The sequence below is a fragment of the Globicephala melas genome, chromosome 7, assembly GCF_963455315.2.
Source record: "Globicephala melas chromosome 7, mGloMel1.2, whole genome shotgun sequence".
Taxonomy (NCBI): domain Eukaryota; kingdom Metazoa; phylum Chordata; class Mammalia; order Artiodactyla; family Delphinidae; genus Globicephala; species Globicephala melas.
The window spans coordinates 60,450,134-60,467,966 of NC_083320.1; the positions used below are offsets into that span (position 1 = coordinate 60,450,134).

A 17,833-nucleotide genomic window follows, 5' to 3' on the forward strand; every position below is an offset into this window, starting at 1 on the left:
GGAGGTGGGTCAAAAAGGATCTTGCTGTGATTTATTTCATAGAGTTTCTGCCTATGTTTTCCTCTAAGAGTTTGATAGTGTCTGGCCTTACATTTAGGTCTCTAATCCATTTTGAGTTTATTTTTGTGTATGGTGTTAGGAAATGTTCTAATTTCATTCTTTTACATGTAGCTGTCCAGTTTTCCCGGCACCACTTACTGAAAAGGCTGTCTTTTCTCCATTGTATATTCTTTCCTCCTTTATCATAGATAAGGTGACCATATGATGCACATTCTTTTTTAAACCAGATGGAAGTTTTGTTGGCTCTGACTTCCTGATTAGAAATGCAAGCAGCTCTCACTTTCTAAGGGCAGCAGAAAATCACAGTGGAGCTTCTCACTTTGGAAATAGATATAACCTTTGGGAACAGAATTATAAACAGAGTGTGCGTTTTCAAATTTTAAATCTTCATTGGGAACATTAACCAAATGTATTTTATATCTATATTAAAATCTTCTCAAAAAAGACTAAATAGTTCAGAATTTATGATTTAGATGTGATACATTTTTTTGTTGTTGTATCTATAACTCGAACTTTAGATTAAACCTCTCCACGCTTCTTTAGGTGGGGATGAGATGAGAGTGTATGCATATGGATACAGTTACTCAGTAAATATCTGTTATGGATGCTTATGAGTAATGTATGTGTAACAGTAGGTTTCAAATAATTTTTCTCATTGTTCTCACAGGTAAGCCGTTCTTGTCAGGCCATATGTTTTCATTTTTCTCTTAGAAAGTCTCCCTTTATATATGTATAAATGTATACATATATGTTACACATACATATATTACATGTCCATATCAGACATAAATATAATTGAGTGTTTAGGGCTTGCCTAGTGGCGCAGTGGTTAAGAATCCACTTGCCAATGCAGGGGACACAGGTTTGAGTCCTGGTCCAGGAAGATCGCACATGCTGTGGAGCAACTAAGCCCGTGCGCCACAACTACTGAGCCTGTGCTCTAGAGCCCATGAGCTGCATCTACTGAAACCCCTGTGCTCTAGAGCCCGTGCTCCGCAACAAGAGAAGCCACCGCCATGAGAAGCCCGCGCACCGTAACGAAGAGTAGCCCCTGCTTGCCGCAACTAGAGAAAGCCCACGGGTAGCAACGAAGACCCAACACAGCCAAAGATAATAAATGAAAATAAATAAATTTATTAAATAAATATATATATATATAAAATTGAGTGTTTAATTATGGTATCTGTTGTGTGCAGGAATAATATCAATACTTCGTTGTCAACTTAGAATTTTTCCAATTACCTTAACATGCACTATTACCACCTCCTATAAAATGGGTAGATGAGAAACAGAAGGTCAGACAGGCTAACTCTCACCCCAAATCACACAGCTAATATATGCTGCAGTTTTCATGTATACCCAAATATTTTGATTTTAAAGAAAAGACCAACTCCTTTTGTTCTATGATGCTGTCTTAGGGAATCAAATCGAGGCCTTCTCCATGTGTCAAAGTAAATCTAGATGAGACCATTCAACTTTGTAGTGGCTTTTCTTTCTTTTTTTAAAATACTACATAGATATATATCATAGAAATTTAGCATATATCTGAATATATATACACATATATGTTATTTAGGTATAATTAATGTATTAAAAAAACTTAGCTGTCAGCTTAATGAGTTTTAATAATTGTATACATCCATGAAATCACCACTCAAGAGTGAGATAAAGAACATTTCACTCCAGAAAATTAATTCATGCCTCTTTCCAGTCAGTCATTCCTCCCCTCCCCCAGGCAGCCACCATTCTGATTTCTGTCAACAGTTTTGTTCCTTCTTGGATTTCATATCAACAACTCGCACGAAATGCATTCTTTTATGGTTGGCCTCTTTTGCTTAACAGAGTGTTTTCAAGAGTCATCCTTGTTATTGTGTGGGTATCAGTATTGGGTTTTTTGTTTGTTTTTGATTTTACTGAGTATTATTCCATGGTATGAATTAGCTACAATTTGCTTGTCCATTCTTCTATTGATGGACATTTGGGTTGTTTCCAGTTTTTATCTATTATAAATAAGGTTGTTATAAACATTCTTGTACAAATATTTTTGTCAACATATGTTTTCAGTTTTCTTGGGTGACTAAGAGTAGACAAGGGTAGATGTATGTTCAGTTTAAAAGAAACTGCCTGTTGGTTCTTTGAAGTGGGTGGACCATTTTACAGTCTCCTCAGCAGTGTACAAATATTCCAGTTACTCCACATCCTCAACAATGTTTGATATTTTTAGTCTTTTGTTTTAGTCATTCTGCTTGGTGTGAAGTGATATCTTGCTGTGGTTTTAATTTGCATTTCCCTGATGACTAAAGATATTGAGCATCCTTTCATGTGTTTATTGGCTTTTTACATCTTTTTCAGTGAAGTATCTGTTCCAGTCTTCTGCCTATTTTTATTAGGTTATTCATATTTTGTTATTGATTTGTAGGAGTTCTTTATAAATCATGGATACAGTCCTTTGTCAGGTGTATGTGTTATGAATATTTTTCCCAGGCTGTGACTTGCCTATTAATTATCTTAATAGTCTCTGTGTTGGTTTTATAAAAGAAAAAGATGATATAGAGTTTTTTAGACACATTCATAAACCTAAGTGGGAAAAAATTTAATGTCTTTCTGAGTCAGCAAAGCAGGAAGTTCAAAAGTCTAAAGGGACTGACCTACATGTATTTTCTAATCATCTCTCTGGTTTTTATATTGTTAAACTTAGCCAGAGCACTTACCTGACTGATCACATTACCTCTTTCAGGGAGTAGATACTTCTGAATGGATAAGTCATAAAACTCAAAATGTATTTATTGCTCAACAAAGGACTGATGTAACCCCATTATGCTGCAGGTGTTTTCAATCTGCGTAGCACTCTCACCTTAGGTTAGTGCACAAGAACTCTGTGAGGTTGTTGGAATCTCTGTTGTCATATTAGGAAACCAAGGAATGGAAAGGTTATGACCTATCTAAAGTTACAAAGTTAACGACCATATAGGTCAACAACCTTCCAAACCTGGAATCTTTCTACTCTTCTGTCTTTGGCCTATATGTGCACATGGGCACACACACACACACCCATACCCATGCCCGTATAGGTGCAGCAAGAGGTCCACTTGTTAGTTGGAGCATTTACTAATCCTGGGAGCCACAATTGGTAGCTAGCCAGCTCCCTAAGCCATGTCTTTCTTGGCAAGCTGAGCTTGCACATCTCTTTAAAGAGCTGTTTGGAAATAGTTTCTCCCACTCCCATCCCCAGGAACCAGTGTGGTCTTAACTTTATGCTTGCATACTTACATGAACACACATACATATGCACACACATTAAACGTCCATATATATTTATGTTATAGTTGCGTATCATCATGCTTTAACCTGAAATTTTATTTATCTTGGTGTCTATTATTTCAGATCACTAGCTTTAATTGGTTAGATTTTTTTGATGTTCATATATGTGTATGTTGGTAAGCCTTTTAAAAGTTTTGGATCCACAGATAACAAGTGCTAACTAGTTTTTAAAAATTCATTTAAAGTGTATGAATTACCAAGTTTACCATGGGGAAGAATATGAGAGAGAGGACCTAGTCTGTAAAAAGAGCCATTGTTTCTAAGGCCAGTTCTGTTTGTTATTTGTGGTGCTCGTGGGGGGTTTGTTTTTTGTTTTTGAATAGTTAATACATTCATATGATTCAGAATTTAAAAGATATAACAGCATATGCTTTGCAAATTCTTTCTCCTAGCTATTTAATTCTCCTTCCAGGGGAGCAACCAATGTTTTCATCTCTAAAGCTATTCTGGTTTTGATAAACTTAGGTAAATTTTGATATATTTGTAACCAATGGGTACCTAATACTTTACGTTCTGTTTATGTCACTTGGCATGATTTATTACCTAATCTTATTGCCTTATTAAGAGCATATAATTATTTCTACTTCACTGTTTACTTATGGGCATTTAAAATTTTTTTTCTGTTTAATTTTATTGCTTTTTAAAATAGCAAACGTTAGCATATTTGTAAAACTACAGGTACTTTTTAAATTGAAAATTATATTTTTATTTCACAATTTAACATCTCTGAAATTCTGTATATTAAGTGATTATATTTACTGTAAGTAGTGTTTTTTCCCTGTGGAAAGCTGTTATTAAATTCATGATATCACTTAATAATCAGTAGCATCTTAATATAGAGGAAAAATGATATTTTCCTGGTGTTTGTTTCTCAGAGGGGAAAAAGTTAAGGATGTGATAACATCATAATCCTCATTCTTTGTCACTACATTTCTTATCAGAGTGATTGAATTAATTGCAAATCTTATTCCCCCTGCCCCCTGTTCCCAGTTTAATATGTATGAGAGTGGTTAACCTCAGCGTTTAAAAAAGGACAATCTGAGGGGCTTCCCTGGTGGCACAGTGGTTGAGAGTCCGCCTGCTGATTTAGGGGACACGGGTTCGTGCCCCGGTCCAGGAAGATCCCACGTGCCACAGAGCGGCTGGGCCCATGAGCAACGGCCGCTGAGCCTGCGCGTCTGGAGCCTGTGCTCCGCAACGGAGGCCCACACACCACAAAAAAAAAAAAAAGGACAATCTGTATTTGCCTTGTATGTTTTCCTTCAAGTGTTATAAAATATCCAAAGTTTTAGACAAATTAGATAGCAATCTTTATTACTCAGTGTTTCTGTATTACTGAAGTCAGGTTCAGCTGCTCGCCTCTTGAAAGCCAGTACTTGAGAGGCAAGTGTTGGTTGGAAAAGGAAAGTTTGCTTTAGGAGCCCGGCAGTCTGGGCAGAAGGCGGACTCGTGTCCAAAAACCAACTTCAAAGATTCTGCTCAACCGTGGAAGTTTTTAAAGGGTGAATCATTTTGGGGGGGGGGGGGGCAGAGTCTTCCTTATCTTCCACTGTGTACCTTTCTTCTGATTGGTTGGTGGTGAGATAACCAGGCAGTGTTCCAGGAATCCTGTGCTCAACCTGAAGTTACTGTCCTCCACCTGGGTAGGGGCCTTAGTTCCTGCAGAAGAACTCAAAGGTATTTTGTTATGTATATTCCTTGAGGAGGCACCAGGACCTCGCCCCATGGCTGCAGTATTGTTTCTTGATTGCTCCTGCTTTGTTTCTGGGTTCCCTCCCTTCCCTGAAAAGCGACTGTTTGAATCTGCCCTTTGGAACTAAGGGAAGGTCAAGGAGGCTGAATGAAGCCTATTTCCTACAAACTAGAAACGGGGGGCCCAGAAAGGATTTTTACCTAGGAGTGCCCCATGGGGTCTTGTTCCATTTCATCTGGAATAATATTTGTCTACATATTCCCAGGTCTATCATAAAGTTCTTAAAAATGATTATTAATTTTTAAAGCATATACAGACTATGAAATTGGTAGAAATTTTCTCCTTCAGTCATAGTAGAGTACGTACATAGGTGTGAAACAAACTCACGGTGTGTGCCTTGATCATAGTGTCATTGTTTCATTGTTTACACACTCATTTGTCATATTTCATATATATATATATATATGTTTAGTTTTGTGGTTGTTTCCAGTGCGTTGCTGGGACTTAGTATATGTGCTGGGTAACAGATCTTCAAAGCGTGCAGTGGTTAATGTGTTTGTGTGTCCTTCTTTTAGTTGTGTACTGTTCTAATTGAAAGCCTATTACATGTACCCGTGGAAAGAAATTTGAAGAGTTGTTAAAGAAATACAAACCTCAGTAACCTGGCAGTTATTTCCAGAAGGGTCTGTGAGAGAGCGAGGAGGAGGGAGCTGTGGCGGGGGGGAGCGCTAGTTGGAGTATTCCTGCTCTGCAGGATGTTATAATTTACTAATGGTTAAAAACATGAAAGAACCTTGTATTTATTTAAACATAACGTCCATGTTTAATGAGTAGCGCCCAGGGGTTGACATCATCTGATGGTGGCAAATTTGGGGGATTATAATAAAAATTGGTTCTTTTTTTAATTTAATCTGCTTTAGTTTAGAACATAAAGCGCATTTCCCCAAAGATAGCCTTTGCAACAATTATTTAAACAAGAGATTTCAGGGAAGTAGTAAACTTTTTCGATTGGTTTGGTCTTTAATGCTAGCTACGGGGAGCAATTACTTGGATTATCATTTTGACATAATTTTTCACCCAGCAATCCTTTTGAAAGTATTGTTTGCTTCGATTGAAACATTGAAATACTTCCTCCTGCCCGCAGTGCCCTAGATTAAAAGAGAGAGAAACACAGGCAAACCAACATGTAAAATTGGGTCAGTCGTCATTCAGGGGCCTGTGTGCCAGTGGTCTGGATTGTGTAGAGTTGGGAGTCGCAGGAAGTCCACAGAGAGACAGCAAATTGCTGCACCCTCTGTGCTTGGTGGACAAAAAGAGGATTAGGGCCCTGAGGAATCCAAGACAGTAAGCATCTCACAAAGAGGAAAGGAATCTTGTGTCACTGTTGGCAGTTGTGGATGTTGATAGGAATAAGGGATCAGGATTGGAACAAGAGTATTTAGTTGGTTTATAGCCCCTGGCCAGTTAGGAGAATGGGCTGGGACTTGTTGCTCCCCCTTGGAAAAGGTCTGGGAGGGCTGTGGGTTTTAGAAAAAATGAACGGGAGTGTGGGTGAAGGTAGAGTACTGAGGTGGCATTGAATGTTGCTGGTGAGTATTTTTTGTTTTATAACTTATTTTAATTTTTACTTTTTTTTTTTTTTTTTTTGGCGGTACGCGGGCCCCTCACTGTTGTGGCCTCTCCCGTTGCGGAGCACAGGCGCCGGATGCACAGGCTCAGCGGCCATGGCTCACGGGCCCAGCCGCTCTGCGGTATGTGGGATCTTCCCGGACCAGGGCACGAACCCACGTCCCCTGAATCAGCAGGCGGAGTCTCAACCACTGCGCCACCAGGGAAGCCCCATTGTTTTAATTTTTATAAATTTATTTTATTTATTTTTGGCTGTGTTGGGTTTTCATTGCCACACACGGGCTTCCTCTAGTTGCGGTGAGCACGGGCTGCTCTTCGTTGTGGTGCACAGGCTTCTCATTGCGGTGGTTTCTCTTGTTGCGGAGCACGAGCTTTAGGCGCACGGGCTTTAGTAGTTGTGGCACGCAGGCTCAGTAGTTGTGGCTCGTGGGTTCTAGAGCGCAGACTCAGTAGTTGTGGCGCACGGGCTCAGTTGCTCCGCGGCATGTAGGATCTTCCTGGACCAGGGCTCGAACCCGTGTCCCCTGCATTGGCAGGTGGATTCTTAACCACTCCGCCACCAGGGAAGCCCCTGCTTGTGAGTTCTATGGGTGTTGTTTGTAGTCCACCCATACCTGTGGAATTAGAATCACCAGTGAGGTACCCGTTTCCTGTTTCACATGTGACATGCTATTACAGTGAAGTTATGATTATATAATGTATTATGATTATACGAATGTGGTTCTGATTATATAATGTAAACAGCTACACTTGAGATGAAGATGTGGAAATAAGATTTTTTTCACTTCATGAATGGAGATGTATATATATATTTTTAAATTTTTATTTATTTTTATATATCCATATGTACACACATACACATAAACACTTTTTTTCTTTCTCACAGAAACCAAAAAAGGAGTTGGTAGCAGTTTTGTTAAACATTTCCCCCCCACCACTAGTTAACAGATTTCAGGTGCAAATACACTTTCATTAGCCAAATTCAAATATCTCTGTCAGTCACCCACCACTAGAGAGTGTGGAGTGTGGCTTTGATTTGCCCCCTCGTTTTCATGGTAACTAGATGTTCCATTTTCCAGCTCTGTCTTTGAACAGTGTTTCTGGTTTGGTCTTGAAATGATACTGCAATTGTCCTTCCAAATTATCTTCTTTTGTGTGGGTGTAGTTGTAGATCTGTCTCAGAGTTTTGTTCAGGATAGTACATTTTAGAATTTGAACTAGAGGAGACTTTCCCCTTTGACTTAAGCCACCTCTGTGGGGCAGAAACACCTCTGTGTTAATTGCTCTGCAATCCAGTGAAGCAGAAGCAGGTGGTTGAGCTAAGGAGAATGCTTGCTAAGAAGAGGAAAGAAAGTGTTGTAGATCCGAATTTTAGCTCCAGCATGGTAAAAGATACCAGTCAATCTTCTACCATCTTTTCCCTTTCATTGGCTCTCGTGCTGCCACATTTGGCTTCACTTTTGTTTTCCAAATGAGTTTATTAGTTTTGCCATTTTGCATATGGCTGGGTTAACCCTGGAAAGACTGCTCTGGGAAACACTCTTGACATTTCAAATAGAAACAAAGCTTGAGACAGAGTTTCGGGCCATCCCTGTGAGCCCCTCCAGCATAGGCCAAAGCATCAGACTCTCATTCCCCCGTGAAGAGGGAAGCGTAAAGTGGTACAATGTGGAGGCATCTCCGGATTTTTCTTGCCTGTACTTCCAGTGGGGCTGATTTGGAAATCTGCTCTATCTCTCCTTTCTTGCCTGCAGGCTGGTGGCTCTCAGGTCATCTTTACTAACCCTCTGGAGATAGTCAAGATTCGCCTGCAGGTAGCTGGAGAGATCACCACAGGACCCAGGGTCAGTGCCCTGAATGTGCTCCGGGACCTGGGACTCTTTGGTCTGTATAAGGTGAGTAGATTCCCTTGGGTTATCTCAGTAGAGAGGTTGCAATGTACTCAATAGAAATGTGAAAAAATGTGGAACCAGACTTCTCCCCCGCCAAATGGAAAAGGAATCTTGTCCAGCAGGGTGGTCCCTGGAGTAGAAAATCAAACAAAAAGGAAAAACCAGGACACTTCTATTAGAGGCATTGGGATATACAAACACGCTCTCCTGTTGTCATCTTCAGGCCCTTATGAAGCTGCCAGCAGGGAGGCCAGCCCTGCAGACCAGCTGGCTGCAGGCTCACAGCCTTTTATTTGATGGTGGGTTTGGGAAGTTTCTTTGGTGTTCTTTTGGGGCTGGTTTAGGACTTCAAAATAGTCTTACGTTTATTTTGAGTCTGAGTTATCTCTATTGTTATCTTCCCAGTAGGAGCTTCTCTTTGTCTTAATATTTGACCACAGTGAAACAGTAGTAGAGTTTGGTAGGATTCAGCTCTTTAAGAAGTTAAGTGGTGGGATTTGTCAATAATGAATTCCATTTAAAAACACAAAACCAAACCAAACCAGGGTGTACTGTACTTTAGCAAAACGCCAGTCAACAGATTCCTTCCCCACAGGTGTACTTACTCCCATCATTACACATCAGATGTAATGGAGCAGAAGCTATTATTTTTCTTAAACAAGGAAGAATATTTCTTTCTATTCTTTTGCCTGGTATAAAGGGGGTATACGTAAATTTAGCTTTTATAGACAACTGTGTTTCCACAGCATCTGATTTATTTATAGATCCATCACAGTAGAAATGTGTAAATTGGCTTCTGTAGCTACAAATTGGAAATTAGAAATTCTCTAGATTAGAATCACACAGCTACAAGGCTCTTAGGAGACCAGTAAACCAATGATGCCTATCCTGAGAGAGTTTTGTACATATTCCCTCCCCTCTGCCCCCAGCTTCCATCCTTTTTGGAATTCCCTTTGAGAGCTGATTTGATTAAAGTTGTTTCTCTCTGTATCATCTTTCAGAGAGTCCCAGGAATTTTTTTTTTTTAATGTTTGAGTTTGTCTTTTAAAAACAGAGCCATCGGGGAAACAAGTACCAAAGACAGAGTTTTTGCCTGGCTAGCTAAAGCCTGGGGAGTAGAATAGTGGGGTTGAGGAAGGTGTTCATTGCGACCTCAGTCACTGAGACAAGCTGTACCTGGCTGGATTTCTACTCCCAGGGAAATTTCCTGCTAAAATATTTTGTCTGGGTTTCCCCCGTCCTCTGCTATTTAGGACATGGGGAATGAGGAGGGAAGATTGGTGGTTTCTTTTTCCCCTTCCCTAAAATAGTCACTTTCCTTTTCCACTGCTCCTGTCCATAGCTTCTTACCTGGTACTTCAGGGACTCAAAGCTGCGGTGGGTTGAATTGGTAATTTGTTAGTTTTGGGGGCTGCCTTTGCTGGTTGCTTTGAAATCAAGCTATTAATATTGGGTTTCTAAGTCTGTTCCCACCCACACGCCCTCCCCCTGGCACTCACCAAAGCCAAACAGAACAAGCAGCCTAGAGATTTGAGCATTGAATTTTTATTAACCTTAAAATCTGAATCTATACTGGAAATGCCAGAAAATGCTTAGTTGTCAGAATACCATCATTACCCAGTTAACTAACTCTAGGACTCCTGGGTCCACCAGTGTTTCTCAAACTTTGAGCCGTGTCTCTCTACTTCCCTGTGCCCGGCTGGTTCTCCCATTTCCCTTCCACATCAGTCCCAAAGCTGTTTGAGGGACATCTCAGGCTTGTCACCCTGGATCCCTGGTGGGCATTCACACCTTGTTTACACAACTGTTTTGCACTGTTTCCTCACTGTGTGACAGGGTGCCAAAGCGTGCTTCCTCCGAGACATTCCCTTCTCTGCAATCTATTTTCCTGTTTATGCTCACTGCAAACTACTTCTGGCTGATGAACACGGACACGTGGGAGGTATATATCTCCTTACAGCTGGAGCCATGGCAGGTAACTACAATATTTTTTTTAAACCAAAAGAGTCCCCGCCTCCCCCTACATTCTCTTTAAGAAGTACAGAATCTGTATGTGCTTTCCCCCTTTATTTCTGGAAAGGTTATTGTTTGTATCTGACTTAGTTTAAATATGATCCCTTTTTCTCCTTTGCGAGGTGTGCTGTAATTCTGATGAGAGTTAATTTCATTTACATAATGTGGATAAACAGCTTAATGCAGCTTAGCAACTTAGAGCCAAATTAGCTCTGCCCATCTCAATTGGGCTTTCATCAGTAACGTGTTCCTTAGCCTCCTCTACCCCTGAAACCTTGGGTGCAGCCAGCTAAGCATTAAGGTGGAAAAATTCTTCATCAAACCAGTTGCTTTGTTGTACCTCATCCTGACGCACAGGTCTAAGCATGCTCTCACTTTCTAATTATGTATATTGGAATCAACACGATTTGGCTCAAAATCGAGTTTGCTTCAGGAAGCTGTTCCTGTTCCTTCTGCCATCGTCCTCATCAGACCAAAGTGAGCCGTACTTCCCCAGCACACACCTTGCACTCCGTTGGCGTCTCTTCTCTGTCGCTTAACACTTTTTGTCTTGTATTAATGGTTGTTTGCATAAGTTTTACCCCCTGTACTGGACTGGAAGCTCCTTGAGGGCAGGGGTTTCATTCTGTTCATCCTTGCCTTCCCTACGTGGCCAACATAGTAATAATAGGAGCTCAGTAAATGTTAACGGAACGAATGAAAATCCTCATCTGGTCTAAGATACCGGATTTAAGCACAGAAGAGATTCCATCTGAAAGAGGAGCCCAACAAGTGCAGGAAGGTACTAAGACACTTCCTCCTGATCTCATGCTCCAGCCTTCCTCTTGAGCTGTGAGGGAGCTGACTCGGGATAGAAGGGGAGGACCAGGCGTCCTTTGTTGCACCAGCCCTCAGATGTGACAGAAGAAGGAAAGGGCGCATGTGTGCTCCCCGTTACAGCTGGTCAGGGAGAGAAACGGGCAAGGTGAATGAGCACAAACCCAGGGCTGTCCCCAGGTGCTTAGGGTGGCTCTTACCACTTGGCTCCTGGCACTGCTGTGTGGCTCACTGGGCACCTTCTCCTCTGGTTTGCTGGCTAAGCACAGCAGGATAGCCCGAGCACTCCCTGGAGTGTGGTGTGTGGCAGGAGCCCTTGCTTCCAGGGGTGTCGGGTGGGCATGTTACTCTTCTCATCCACAATGATAGGGAATGACTTGTGATGATCAAGAAACTCTCCCAGGGAGCCTTGAGCTCTTATTTGGGACAGTCACTTGCAGTTATAATTTGAAAGCCAGTAAAGCTGCCTGCTCAGTCTTGGCACCGAGTGTTCATCCAGTTCCTTTTGGGTGTTCACCAAAGCCTCCCCATTTTAAGTGAGGGCCAGCAAATCTTCCCCCCAGTCTTTTCTCTCTGCTGTCCAGGCAGCAGCGAAGAACAGTCTTATCATGGACAGGCGTTTTGCCAGTGGGTGACGGAACCAAGTAAACATTTTCATGGAACTGTCAGCACCAGCTTCTTGCCCACAGACATTCGATGTCAGTTTTCAGAATGAGAGATGAATTGTTCTAATTTTTACCTGTAAAGCTTTGCTGGCAGGCACTGAGAACATTCAGAATTCAGAACATTCCAAAGGCGGCAGTTTACCTAGTTCTGTCTGAACAATGTAGAGGGCTCTGCGGGGGGATGTTTGGCTCGTCTCTAACAGAACCCGCCCCCCCCCAGAGTCACGGCCCCATCTGCCTAGTGACCATTCGGTGATATTCAGGCCAAATTGAATTTCTTCCCCCTGAGGAAGATTATCTTGCTCCTTTGTTCCCTGTTTTGTTTTATAAGTGAAAGGTGTGGTTGTGAAATCCATCTCGTGTGTCCTGCTGCTGCTGAATCTTAACATGGCCCCAGGGAGCTGGGGCACAGGGGACGGATGACAAGGCCTTTTCATGATCAGTTCCCTTACGTTCCTTAACTGCCTGCCTGGCCTCCTCTGCTTCAGTTGTAATGACTTCTGTCATGTAAGCACGTCTGAAAGGGGCACAGTCAGCTCTCAAGTTAGCCCCTCAAACGGGTGAGTGGATATATGAGTGTTGATATTCACCTTGCACAGTAAGGTGACAGGAATCAGCAAAAAACACTACAGCTTGGTATCAGATATATTTAGCGCTCATTAAATTGGCATTATCCTCATTTTTTCTATTATATATGAATACTGTATCTTATTTAAGAAAAGAAAGGAGGTAAAATAATTGAAACCTAAAGAACACTTGGGGATTGTCCTAGTCATGTTGCTGCATTTTTTTCCTCTCACAGTTCTTCGGGATCATGCAATATAGAGTGATTTTCCTAATTCAGAAAGGAAAAAAAAGAGCTTTGCCCTGACCCCATTGAAGCAGCTAATAGGCTTATAGATCCTTTTTCCATTAGCACCCAGGTATCTATTTAAGAAGCTTCTAGTTAAAGCTGCTAATTGTATTGTTAGTTTTAGCAGTATGTCTCTCCTTTGTTAAGGCACTTTGGATGAATTAAATGTGCCTTTCTCCCGAAAGGTGTGCCTGCCGCTTCTCTGGTGACCCCTGCTGATGTCATCAAGACAAGACTGCAGGTGGCCGCCCGCGCTGGCCAAACGACCTACAGTGGTGTCATCGACTGTTTCAGGAAGATACTCCGGGAAGAAGGGCCCTCTGCATTTTGGAAAGGGACCGCAGGTAGGGGCTGGGGCCATGTGGAAAGGCTGGCATTGGGGTCCTGGTCCCATTACTGGTTGTCTTTGCCGTAGTCATCCTGCTGCTAACTGCCCCAGTCTTTCTCTTTCAGCTCGAGTGTTTCGATCCTCTCCCCAGTTTGGTGTTACTTTGGTCACCTATGAACTTCTCCAGCGGTGGTTTTACATTGATTTTGGAGGCCTGTAAGTGCAGCTTTTCAACTCCCTTATAAAGAAAGCACCAAAACCCCAAACAGGTCTTTGTTCAGCCTACTAAGGCAGCTTTGGAACAGAAACTGACAGGACAGAGGATCCTGCAGGACCAACACATTTAAAACAGACAGTGGACTTGAGAAGCTTCAGTGTCGGAGGAGTAAGACCTTGGCAGGGTGACATCATACAAGTATTAAGCAGTTACTTGGGGAAAGTTTAGGGAGGCAGCAAATTAAAATGTAACGTGAAGAACTGTCTTCTACGTGTAGGCAGATACTGAGCTTCATGGATTTAGCTCCTTATTTGGATTTTATTATATATGGCCTTTTCTCCAGAAGTAATATAAATTTGTATTAGTTACACTTTTGTAAACTTTCTAAGACTCAGTGAAGCCCTTTCACACCCCCAAGATTTCATGATTCACCATAATTTATTCTTAGATAGGTATAGACATTCTTAGAACTGATTTACTGCAAAAAAAAAAAAAAAAAAATTCAAAGAGAGGTTATGCCCATGGACAAAATCACTGGTGACATTTAGGCCAGAAACTGGGCCTTTTGAAGCTTAGTACTTGAAGCTTGTGCTGTGGACAAGAGGAATCACTTGAATTTGCTGGCGAAGGTTTTACCCAAAGGAAGCAATTACCAGCTTTTCAGCAGAAGATCAAATTCTGTATCTGAGTCTTTTCCTCATAAACCTGTGAACCCCTTTCCTGCTCAGAAGCCAAGTAGGGAATTAGCTGTTGAACCAAAAAGTAGAGGGACTTAACACAAAGAAAGTAAGAACAGCAGTCTCACAATTCCAGGCTTTTCTATACTTTTACATCCTGGAGAAGTAAGAATTATATCTATTTCTCTTTAAGTAATTTTAGTAATAACCTTCGTGAGTCTCTTACCTTAAAAGTTAGCTTTTAAAATTATGTCAAAATAAAAGAAAGATGTAAATTTTCTATGATTAATTTATGCTTAGTGTAAAAAAATTGGGAAAACAAAAAGAGAAAAGAGAAAATCATCCGTATTCCTACTTCCCAGAGTGGTGATATTTGAGTGTATTTTTTCTGGTCTCTTTTCTGTGGATCTGTATATGTATATGAAATTGAAGCCATTTCTCTTAATCAAATATGTGAATGTGTTGCTTTCAAAGTAGCTATAAATAATGACTAATGCAGCATAAATGACAAGGAACTCATTGGACAGACACTCTTCTTTGAGGCACGTGGGTCAGATTGAAAGTGTTCAGTAGTTTTCCATCTTTATCAGTCTCGAGCCCACTAACCATTGGCTTTCCCTATCAACAGCAAACCCTCTGGCTCAGAACCAACACCTAAGTCGCGCATCGCAGACCTTCCTCCTGCCAATCCCGACCACATCGGCGGATACAGACTCGCCACAGCCACTTTTGCTGGCATCGAAAACAAGTTTGGCCTTTATCTCCCCAAATTTAAACCTCCTAGTGTTGCTGTGGCTCAGCCAAAGGTGGCGGCGGCAGCTCAGTGATGAGACAACCCTCGAGTGCGGCAAAATGGCGCCCTAGAGAGAGAGGCCTAGGAGAGCAGCCCCGTAACGCATCCAGTCAGCTGCATGGTGCTGACTGAGCTGAGGGGTCAAACTATTCTTTCTATATGACATATACATATATTTGTTTATAAACTAATCATTTGCCCAGGAAAAAAAAAAAATACAACGCAGTTTGAACCTTTAGTTTTATGTGTTGAAACGTTTTCTAAGCCTTGGCATGAGTTACTGTCCTAGACTGCTTCGCACAGCTTGCACTTCTAGTGACTGTACATATTGTACATCTTTGTACAGAGACATCTTGGCACCTCATCCCGACAAATCACATTTATAGAATGTAATGCAGTTCTGAGTGGCTTGAAATGTACAGAATGTTTTGAAAGCGCTTTATGAAGAATTACATGAAAATAAATGTATTGAAATTAAATTCATTCTCTTATTGGTGACTTACGGAAATAAAGCATTCAGTATTGGATGTATTTAATTCCTAGCTTGTTTTCCCTTCTGGAATAAAAAGGTATTTGCTGATAAGAGGCATAATGAGACAAAGTGCTGAGACCATTGAAGAAGAGACCCTTTGGAACAGATGCATGCCAGTGGATGCCGGAGGACCAGGTTAATGACGTGTGTGTGTACTGATAGGTTTCTATTTATATTTCACGTGTGTATAGATTCTCCTCTGTTCATCAATCAAAAGGCATTTCCTAGACAGCTCCTCTCCTGCCAGTGTGCATATGGAAACAGGGATGTCTCCAGCATTACTGGCTTCGTTTTGCCTTCCTCTGACACAGCAAGGCAAGGGCCTAGCTTTCAAAAGAGTAAAGAATACTTTGGCAATTTTCCTTCATATGGATATGATTCCAATCAAAAATAAAATGCACACCAAAATATATGCATGGAGTTGGATTTTCCTTCATAAAGGTACCGATAGTACTTTTTATTTTGATTCACTACTGATTCCCAATAACTAATGATCAGGTTTCCCTCTTTCCCACTTTTATAGGAAATCATTTGATTTGGAAAGGGCTGTGGTGGAGTGAGAGGAGTGCAGAAGAAAGAGAAAAGCTGTATCTCATAATTTGGTGGGGTCTAGGCTCTTCATTATGAATCCAAATACAAACTTATTCCAAAAGTCACTCACCAAGGGTGTGATTGCTAATTTAGATCTAAACATGCATCTTGACAGCCACATCAACACTTTGCTCTGGTTGTGATTTGATGTATAGCATCAGAATTTATTTACTTTAGCAAAGTGCTTTGGGAAAACATTATTGCTATTGCCAGTGAGCCGGCATGAGAATGTATGCAAATATTTTCAAGGGGTGAGCCTGGAGCTGGACCAAGTCACTTAATATCCTACACGTGGTTCATCAACTGATGGCTGACAGCCCTGTAGCACACTATAGGCTCTCTCGAGGCCCTCCAGGAACAAAAGAATTCGCTTGGAAAGCAAGTTATTTCCAAATGTATTCAGCTGTTCTCACTGGAATGGAATAAATAGCAATACAGTTGTTTTGCTATTACCACCGGTTAAAAGTAAGCAAGTAGTCCACGGATATGTCCTTGCAAAAGTTTCAGGACCAAAAAAAAAAAAAAAAAAATATATATATATATATACACACACATATATATATATATAGAAAGAGAGAGAGAGAGATGTGAAAGTACCCTCTTTACCCTGCTTCTCCCTTTACCCTCCCTGCCCCAGAGGTAATCACTGCTAACAGGTTAGAGTATAAATTTGTGGTCTGTTTTTCATACATATGTATGTATATAAATATGTGTACATATTTATATTTTAATAACAGGATTATGCTATGTATGTGTTGTTCTGTGACTTGCTTTTGTTCTCTTGAAGTCTTTAAGATCTTTCCAGGTCAGTTCACAAAGATTAATTTTTAACAGCTGCATAGTATTCCAGTGTATGGGTTATGATACTTTTCACAAAAACTCCCTTATTGACATTTATTCATTTTTTCACTATTGCAAGCAATGCTGCAGTGAACAGTAAACATCTTTGTACACGTATTTTGAGTACATGTGCTAGTATTTCATTAGGATGGATATTTCAAATTGGAATTGGTACTTCACGAGATAATGGGTTTTACATTTTTATATATATTGTCACATTGTTCTTCAAAAAGGCTTTACTAATTTACTTTCCTTCTGACAGCATATGCAGAATGCCTATTTCTTTGCAACTGCAGCAAAAATGGATATTGTCAGTCTTTTACGTTTTAGGCAAATCGTGATAGGTGTTTTAGTTTTCATTTTACTAATTACTAGTGAGGTCAAATGTCTTTCCATATTTACTATCTGTGTATCTGATTACTATGGTGCGATATACAGAAAATACATGAAACATCTATGTGTATATGTATACACAGACACACACATAGATATTTTTTAAACAGACAGTCATAAAGTGAACACCCATGTAACTACCCAGGTCAAGAAAGAACATTTCTAATACTTTAGAAGTTCCCCCGCAGGATCCTCCCATCATAACCCCTGCTGTCGTCCTTAACACCATCCCTGCTCTTCATTTCTTTGCTTTCCTTTATAGTTTTACCACCCACGTACACATTCCTAAACACAGTTTAGTTCCTGTTTTTGAAATTTATGTGAATCAAATTATACTGTATACTTTTGCTTCCTTTTCTAAACATTATGATTCATCCCTATAAATTGCTATATAAGCTATGATTTGCTTATTCCATTGTATGAATATATTACAACTTATTTTGCCATTTTACTCTGGACATCTGGGTGGTTTCCAGTTTGGGTATATTACAGGCTCTGGATGTTTTGTATGTGTGTTTTG

General features: G+C 40.7%; 1 protein-coding gene across 4 annotated transcripts in view; it reads left to right on the top strand.

Moving 5' to 3' along the window:
- Window positions 1-15,488, top strand: part of SLC25A12 (solute carrier family 25 member 12) — a 173,451-nt gene extending 157,963 nt beyond the window's left edge. For all 4 annotated transcript variants that reach the window (XM_060302246.2, XM_060302248.2, XM_030851955.3 and 1 more), the window contains 5 exons: window positions 8,458-8,598; window positions 10,432-10,570; window positions 13,128-13,286; window positions 13,396-13,486; window positions 14,793-15,488. In XM_060302246.2, the coding sequence (XP_060158229.1) occupies window positions 8,458-8,598; window positions 10,432-10,570; window positions 13,128-13,286; window positions 13,396-13,486; window positions 14,793-14,991 (729 nt within the window). In that variant the 3' untranslated portion in view covers window positions 14,992-15,488. The remainder of the gene's footprint in view (window positions 1-8,457; window positions 8,599-10,431; window positions 10,571-13,127; window positions 13,287-13,395; window positions 13,487-14,792) is intronic.
- Window positions 15,489-17,833: the final 2,345 nt, after the last annotated feature.